At 47.9% G+C, this 8897-nt stretch overlaps 1 protein-coding gene across 1 annotated transcript in view; it reads left to right on the top strand.

Moving 5' to 3' along the window:
- INPP5D (inositol polyphosphate-5-phosphatase D) overlaps nucleotides 1-8897 on the top strand; it is a 151916-nt gene that overhangs the window by 64469 nt on the left and 78550 nt on the right. The window contains exons 5-6 of the mRNA XM_027769352.1: nucleotides 1-53; nucleotides 4406-4546. Coding sequence (XP_027625153.1) covers nucleotides 1-53; nucleotides 4406-4546 — 194 coding nt within the window. The remainder of the gene's footprint in view (nucleotides 54-4405; nucleotides 4547-8897) is intronic.

Below are 8897 nucleotides of genomic sequence, written 5' to 3' on the forward strand. Positions count from 1 at the left end.
CCCAGCCTCTCCGAGACACTGTTTCAGCGACTGCAGACCATGGACACCAGCGGGTGAGTTCCTGTGGCAGGTCCCCTCGGCCCCGGGTGTGCCTGCGTCTGTGCTCTGGGGGACAGGCCAGGCCTTCAGCCTGCAATGAGTTTTACTCCTGCAACCGTGTCTGGGTCGTTTCCCTCGCTTCATTATTAGTGAGACTGAAAACAGTTTTCCATCATTTTGGCCAAAATTATATTACCTCCACCTCAAATTGTAAACGCCCTTTGCCTGTGCTTCTATCGGGTCCTAATGCTTTTCTTATCACATTTTATCATCTTTTAATATGTTATCTGTCTGCCACCTTTGTAAAAAACAAATATATATAATAAATATATTACATATATTTTATAATAAAAATATTGTGTTTATATTTAATAATAAATATATATATTTATCTGTCTTCTGAGACCAGCAGATGGCATAATGGTTATATTGCTGGACTCTCACATAGTTGACCGTGGTTCGAGTCCTGGACCCAGCAGCTTAAAACTCACCCCAGGCACATGTATATGCATGCCCAAGACCCCGAGAGGAGAATGGAGGAGAAGGAATTGCAGCGTGGCCATCCCTCCAGGGAATGATTTCTTGTTTTCTGTCTTTCTCTCTGTCGAGTGCACATGCCCTGTGGCAAAAATCTCTCTAAAAAAAGAAAAAAATCTGTCTTCTAACTTACCACTGACCATTTAATGTTAGGCTATTTTACAGTTATAAGCTTTAAATCCTTGTGCACGAGTACCCATTGTTCCCTTTGTGACTGCGGAGTGACTGTTGTGTTTGGAAGGTCACTGTCATTCTCAGTTGGAAGGCACCTCGCACCTGCGTGGGCCAGTGTTCCGAAAGCTGTACGTGGTGCCGGAGCCTGAGGGACGCTCCTGCTGGCTCCATTGTCTTCCCCCCATAGCCCAGTGCAGTAGGAACTCTCCCTTTCACACGTAAGCCCCTGAGTCCTGGGTTAGCCCAGCGCCCCAGAAGGCCAGCGTGATCGTCCTCACTCCCCAGGCTGTGCCTCAGCACCCCGTCTGGCCCTGGGAGGGCATTGTCAGTTACTGTCTCCTCCATGGGAATCATGGGGCCAAATAACATTCATGAAAGGACGGCCTGGAGCACCAGGTGAGGAGGCGGACAGCACCCTGTGTGTGCGTGTGTGTGTGTGTGTGTGTGTGTGTGTGTGTGTGGGTGGGAGGGGTGGTTTCAGACTGACCTCAAGGAGATGAATCGGGCCCCAGGTCTGGGAAGTTGCAGACACAAGTGTGATAGTTCCGCCTTTTGCACTCTTAACATTCTGGTTATAAGCAGCCGACTCTGGGGTCCTTGGATCCAGGTACGAAGTCTTAGTCACCTCCAGGGCAGGAGTGGGACTCCAGGAGACTTGGGTAGGAGGCCTAGAACTAGCCCCCAGTCCCCAAACCTGCCCTGGCTCTCCACTCACCCTAAGATGCCCACCTCTCCTCCCATGAGCACCCTTTGCTCCCACACAGTGGGCACGTGTGTCCTCGGCTCCAGAGAGGACACAGCAGGAGACAGAGGGCCACTCACACTGGGTGCTCTGAGGACGGCTTAGTACAGGGACTACGCTCAGAGGGATGAGGGCCAAACCAGGTACGGGACCACAGGTTTAAAGGGATCTGGGTGCTGAAACCTGCCAGCCTGGCACCCACCTCCCTTCTCTGCCCTCCTCTCCCTCTTACCCCCACCAGCAGTCCCCAGGGCCTGCCCGCGGGGAGAAGGGGAGAGAGGAGGGGGTTACTCTGTTCACCAACCCGCCATCCCTCCCACCAGCCTTCTAGATGCTCTTCTCTCTGCCTGGGAAACCTCCCATCTGTTCTTCCTCACATCCTCAGTTATTATCAATTAAAAATAAGATAAAACCTTAAAAATACATAGATAAATAAAGATAATCTACGTTGCTTGTCGAGTAGCTTTTTAGTGAAAGACTGCCTTTAAGGTATTCTTAATTATAAGTCAGTCGGCAGAGTCCTTTATGTGAGCTAATTATTCCTCCCCCGTGGGTCATGTTAACAGGTTAATTATTACAAGGTTTCTGAGTAAAATTAACCCCCTTGGATAAACAGCTTCTCATCTTTGGTCAACACTTTCCACAAGCGTTTTGGCAAATACAGCTTCCCTGTAACAAAAGCGCGTGGCGGGTGGACTTGCAAAGGGACGCGTTCTAGCGCTCTAGGAGAGGCGACTGTTCCGCGTGAGACTCAGGCGAGGCCGGATTTTTGTCAAGACTTGGAAGAGGGGCAGACTGAAGCCGAGTGTGGTGGAAAGTGGTGTGCAAATAGTTGTGACTTCTGGATGTAAATGGCCGAATTGCTGCGTCCTCTCGGATGTTAAGATGGGCAGCGCTGCAGTCTTTCATGGACCCTTCAGAAGAATCCTTGTGGCCTCTGGTTTCACTCTGACCCTGTCCAGTGGAACACAGATCGGTTCCACACTGGTTGTCAACATTCTCAGGCCTGTGTCCTAGTCTGTGAAATACTGGGCGGTCAGAAAAGTCATGACACATTTTTGCACAGAAAAACAGAAAAAAGTCACGACTTTCCCAGCAACCTAATAGGAACCGTAACGGGGTCTAATAATAATGGGATCTTCAAAAAGTTCATGAAATGTAAGTTATGAAAACCCTATGCATGGATTTTGACCTTTTGGCACCAAAATAAATTTGTATTTTTAATTCCATTTTTCCATGAACTCTTTGAAGTCCCTCATGCCAGCCTCATAAAATTGATTCATGGCTTAAAGAAGAAAACAAACATGAAGCACCTAGCCTAGTGTCTACCGTGTTATGCTCAGCAAGCATTGGCCACTACTGTGATCTGCCCGGTTGTGGGAACGAAGACTCAAAGGTTAGGACAGGTGTGGGGACAGATGTAACCATGGACCAGACTTCAGGTGATGGCCAGGCAGGCCCTCGTGCACCTGCTCTGCCACATGAACAGGCCTTGCTTTCCATTCTGTTCCCTCTGCATGTCAAAGGGGACACGGCAACTCAGGTTGGGCAAGGTCAGGCACCTTCTGCCACCACTGCTTGCTATGCTCCCAGCCCCCACTAACCATAGACTTCCCATGGGGCCTGGGGTGACCCCATCCCTCCTCCTCAGTGCTCCAGGTAGAAAACTTGGAGCTGGTCTGTGAGCCGGAGCCACGTGCCACCCCTAGACTTGACCACCTTCCAGCCACAGGGCCCATCTTCTTGAGTGGGTAGGTGGGGAAACAATTGCACTGCATGTTTTCTCACGCTTTGTCTCCTTCATTTATTTATTTATTTGTCAGAAGACATGTGTGCTTGCCAGAGAGAAGGAGAGACAGCACTCTCGTGGGGCATGGTCCTCTGCCATCCCTTCTCCTCCAGTTCGCCATCCTTTCGGGATTAGGGGGCATACATGCACATACACCTGGTGTGCATCAAGCCACTGGGACCAGGATTTGAACTATGCAGTCAGCCATGTGGGATCCAGCTCCCTCAACCAGTAGGCCACAGGGCCAACCCTTTTGCATCCTTTTTTTCTTTTTTTAAATTTTTTTATTTCATTTTCTTTTATACATTCAGTAATGTTATTTATCTTACAAAGTGAATATTCCAACATGTGAACATTTCTCCCTAGTCCAATTGATAAAACTATAAAATTATCTTCAACAGATAATACCACATTCCTTTGTCCCATTAATACTTTGCCTCTCTATTTTTCTTCTAAATGTCCTTCCTCAGACTCTACTCTTTCACACACACTATATCTGGTATTCACATCAATTTACTGTATTTCTGTATCCTTTAGTCAATCAGTTTCAGTCATAGAGTGCGGACACTTGGTTTATATTAAGTGGGGACATACAATGTTTCTCCTTCATAGCCTGGCTTGCTTCACTCAGCAGTAAATCTTCCATATTCTTCCACTTCTGTCAAAAGCCAGGGTCTTGGTGTTTTTTATGACTGAATAGTATTCCATAGAGTATATGTGCCACAGTTTTTTAATCCATTGTCTGTTCGTGGGCATTTGGGTTGGTTCCATGTCTTAGCAATTGTGAATAGTGCTGCAATAAACATGGGTCCTTTTTAAAGGGGAACGATCTCACAACCCTTAGCTAGAATCACTTCCTAGCGGCACCCAAAGATGCTGGGTCCAGAGGTATCCTGTCTGTCTGACCCTGTGCGCCTTGCTCTGACCTGCTACTCCTCCCCTTGGGTAAGATCAAGGAGAACTTTGCACGGGGTTGCAGTGCTCTAAAGGACTGTGCTCATCCGTACAAGACTTGTTGAGAACGGATTTTGTCGTTGCGGTGATTGCTGGCATCAGTGACTAAAAGAAGCAGGTGAAGTATGCTTTTATTTTGGGTTTCATTTTCTTTTCTTTTATCTTTTCAGGCTTCCAGAAGAGCATCTTAAAGCCATCCAGGATTACTTAAGCACTCAGCTCAATCTGGACTCTGAATTTGTGAAGACGGGCTCCAGCAGCCTTCCTCATCTGAAGAAACTGACCGCGCTGCTCTGCAAAGAGCTCTATGGGTAATGACTGGCCCCTGGGCCGCTCGTTAGGGTGACCCCTGTGCTTGCTGCTGTCCACACGGCTCCTCTGCACTCACAGTAATTGGGCAGTCGGCAGAGCTCAGGGACTTCAGTGGTTGATTGGACCTTTTGTTCTCATGGTATTCGAACCAGAGCTTGGTTTTTCGTCTTTGTGTTTGTTCGCCTAAAGTTAATTTGAGGCCAGTTGCTCTAGACAGGAGCTAGGGGTGGGTGAACAAGGCCAACCCTTTCTCACTCGCTCAAGAGCTGGCGATGAAGACTTCGCTGTCTCTCTCCCTCTTGCAGAGCTGGCTTATTTGACAAGGGCTCCCACCAGAAGGAGATAAATTAGAGCCAATCTTTTTCCTGTGTGGGTGGTGAGGACCCAAGATTGCCAGCAACGGCAGTTTATTCGAGTTTTTTAAAGTGGTCTCGTTCACCATTTCAGTTTTCCAATATTGAGTGCATTGACTCACCACTAATCTTTTAGATTCCTTCAACTTTATTTTTTATATTGGTTTCCAGCTTAATTATGTCTTCAAGGTTCAAAATGCAAAAGTAAGGGACCAGCAGTTAGTATAATGGCTATGTCGCTGGACTCCCACGTAGCCAACCGCGGTTCGCGTCCCGGACCCGGCGGTTTAAAACACACCGGGCGCATGTGTGCACGTGCCCAAGATCCCAAGAGGAGAATGGAGGAGAAGGGATTGCGGCATGGCCATCCCCCCTTGGGGGTGATTTCTCACTTTCTGTCTCTCTGTCTCTCTCTGTCTGTCTGGCGAACGCACGCGCCCTATAGCAAAAACCTCTCAAAAAAAAAACAAAAATGCAAAAGTAAGGCTGACATGCCATCTGAAGAATTAGCAAAGAATATTTGAAATGCTTAAAGCTTGGGAAAAAAAGAATCATGTTCCGAAACATCTGAAGGAAATCCCAGGGGGCCCAAACAGTCCTGTGACCAGTGAGAGGTCAACATTTGAGTGAGAAACGAGCATTTTATGTGAGGGGAGCTTTTCAGCGAGGTTGTTCTGCTTTCTTCCACATGTGGCACTTCAGGGTTCTCCCGTCTTTCTTTTCGCCGGGCGCTGGATCAGTCTTCGTCTAGTTAATATGCAGAAGACAATCTCCCATCATCATGACTCCAGTTCGGCTTTCCCTTCAAAGGCTTTTAAAAGCACAATCAGTACATTTGGTAAATTTAACAAATAATTTCTTAGACAAATTGAGCACCCATCAAATTGGCCAGTTGGGGTTCATGTCAATGCATCGGGGTTCTGTCAATGCAACGCGGTTCTAGCCAGTGGTCCTGCAGCCACCATTGCTCTAGACTCCACAGAGGGATTTGGTTCCACGTGTTGTTATAAATCACATCACTCGAGGAAAACACACCAAGCTGCAGTTTCTTCTTAGGAAACACCATTTCGTCTTGGCTCATAGTAAGTTTTCTTTCTTGTTCGACGGAGTCTGTTCTTTTCTACTTCCTTGTCGAGGAGGAAATATATTTTTGAGCCTCTCTGCCTGGCTTCCCCAGACTTTCCCCAGACACGCGGGCTCCTTGGCAGCTTCTACCAGCACTGCACCACCATCATTTGCAAAGGAGATGAAAAGTTTGCACAAACAGAAATACAGAAGAAGTCAACCAGGACCAGGTCACTTTGTTGCCATAGTGACAGCAACTTCCTCACCTTTCCTCTTTCCCCGGTGCCTGGTGAGGTGAGGAAAGTTCCCTGAAGGCTCTAGCTGTTCTGTCTGCTGCTAAGTTCACGTCAGCATTAGCGACACCGGTGTGTTCCAGATCCGGCACGCTTGTCTTCTCTTTCGCAGGTGGACTGAGAGGCAACGTTGGCAACTTGGTTGACTGAGGGATGGAATTCTAGAACATCTTAGGAACAAACAGATGTCTCCTATCCTCCCCTCTGCAACCCATTGTTGGCCAACTGTTTTGATTGGTACCAAGAAGGGCTTTTGGCATAACCACCCTCCGTGGGGTGCTGTCTTGCTTTCTCTCTGTCTCTGTCTCCTGTGTGTGCATACATCCTCTGGCAATTTTATTTTAATTAGAAATGACAGTTTAAACAAAGTCTCACTGTGCCAAGGGATGGATAGGGCAGCTCTGGGGAAAAGAGGATGGAAACCCAGCCCGGCTGCCTGGTGCTTCCCTCTCTCTCCTCTCAGACACCTGCCCACCCCGTCCTTGGTCTCACCTCCTACCTGCACCCCTGGGACTCCAGGGAGTCAAAGCTGGCCTTGAAACCCTAGAAGGTGTGAATCCCCAAATGGGGCGTTACCTAGCACAGGGGAGAGCTCCGGATTTTTAGATGAACAGAAGAAATGGAGCCTGAAAACAAACCCTACCCTCTGCAAGTTCTCACAGTGAGAGGGCCATGGGGAACAAATAAGACCGAAACTGAATAGTGAACAGGGAGACAGTGAACTCAGTCCCACCGCATCCTGGAACAGATTCTGGATGAGGGGAGGAATCAAAGCTATGTACCAGCAACAATCCCTCGATCTGCATCATCCTAAATGAGGAAACAACCTAAATGAGCAAAATAATTGCTTCCTGATTACTGCTAGAGATGCATTGTTTTACTGCAGTAAGCCCAAAATCACCAAGAAAAAAAGGGAAAATAATTGTTCCAGCGGAGCCCCACATCTGAGGGGGCTTGCCCATAATGTTTGCTGGTGCCAAAGAACACACCCAGAGGTCCAGCGGGAGAAAACTGAGTTCACTTACACTGGGTAAATAAGATTCCGCCGATGGCGAGCCAAGCGTGGTCCCTGCAGCCATAGAAAGGAGCTCAGATTGTACAAGGAGGAAGCATTCATAAACCAGGGAGAGGTCGATGCAGAGTCCCTGTCGCCAAGGTAGGCATCTGGTTTGTACACACATGGCTTGAGGGCGACAGTAAAGGTTAGCTAGTGGACAGCAGAGTCGGCAGGTCTGTCTAGGGCTTAGCATCCCTGACTTGGTGATGTTCATGTGGGATTTCTCTGGAATGGCCCCAGCCACGGGCCAGTTCCTTGAATGAAGGTCCCAGTCACAAGATGTTCAGGTCATGGTCACAAGAGATTCGAGACCAGCAGCCAGGTCTCAGGGAGATAGAGCAAAGAGGGAGGGGAGGGAAGCTTCGTGCATAGCATTGATTCTCAGTGATAAAAACAGTGACATATCACTTCGCGATGAAATTCAGCTCGCCTAGAATGAAAATACCCTACTAGGAGAAAAAGTGCAACACCTAGATTAAATAAAAGGCAAACCAATATGTAAAGTTCATGCCAATATATAAAAACACTAATAAAACTCTCAACTGAAAATTTACAAAGGAGATGAAAAGTTTGTACAAACAGAAATACAGAAGCAGTCAACCAGAAATGAACAGTAGAAGAATATTTGATGATATCAAAAATTAAAGATGTGCAAATGCACTCATCAGTCCTGAAGGGTAGTGTTGCACTCACGTGGGAGAGAGGTCCAGTCACGGTGGCACAAATGGCGGGGTGCCACTGCGTGGGGCTGGACCATATCAGAGACCCAGGTGCTGACCACCGTAAACCCGAGCAGGCTGAGCGCGGCAGCACAGCCCGGGCTGAGTAGGAGACTGCGGGCAGAGGGTGCCAGTGGGACCCGGTCAAATGAGAAAATGAACCCAAAACCTCACTCTCTGTCTCTCTGTCTCTCTCTCTTTATCTCATTAACAAAGAGAGAGTCGGGACCAGCAGATAGCATAATGGTTACATTGCAGGACTCCCATGTAATTGACCATGGTTCAAGTGCCAGCCTCAGCAGCTTAAAACTCATACCAGGCACTGGGACTAGCAGTTGGTATAATGGCTATGTTGCTGGACTCCCATGTAGTCGACTATGGTTCAAGTCCTGGACCTGGTGGCTTAAAGTACATGCCCAAGATCCCGAGAGGAGAATGAAGGAGAAGGGACTGTGGCGTGGCTATACCCCCTGGGGGGTGATTTCTTGCTTTTTGTCTCTCTTTCTCTCTCTATCTTTCCGGTGAGCACATGTGCCCCATAGGAAAAACCTCTCCCCCCCAAAAAAACCTCACAGGGCATGACCATCCCCCCCGGGGGCTGATTTCTCCCTTTCTATCTAGGAAAGAAAAATGGGATTTGCCTCACCTTCCTGGTGTCAGGCGCTGAGCGGGAAGAAGTCATTTTCATGGAGGGTTCAGTTGTAACTCCTAACAAGTTGTAATTAATGCGGCATGTGTCTTTCTCTATTTTCTTGGGGCTGTCCACTCATTATTAGTTATCTGCCTATCACATTTCTCTCTGTCGAGCTCAGCACGTACCCTCTAGCAAAAGTCTCTCTCAAAAAAAAAAAAAAAAAAAAAGC

Source organism: Tupaia chinensis, unplaced genomic scaffold (assembly GCF_000334495.1).
Source record: "Tupaia chinensis unplaced genomic scaffold, TupChi_1.0 Scaffold149383_1, whole genome shotgun sequence".
NCBI classification, from domain to species: Eukaryota; Metazoa; Chordata; class Mammalia; order Scandentia; family Tupaiidae; genus Tupaia; species Tupaia belangeri.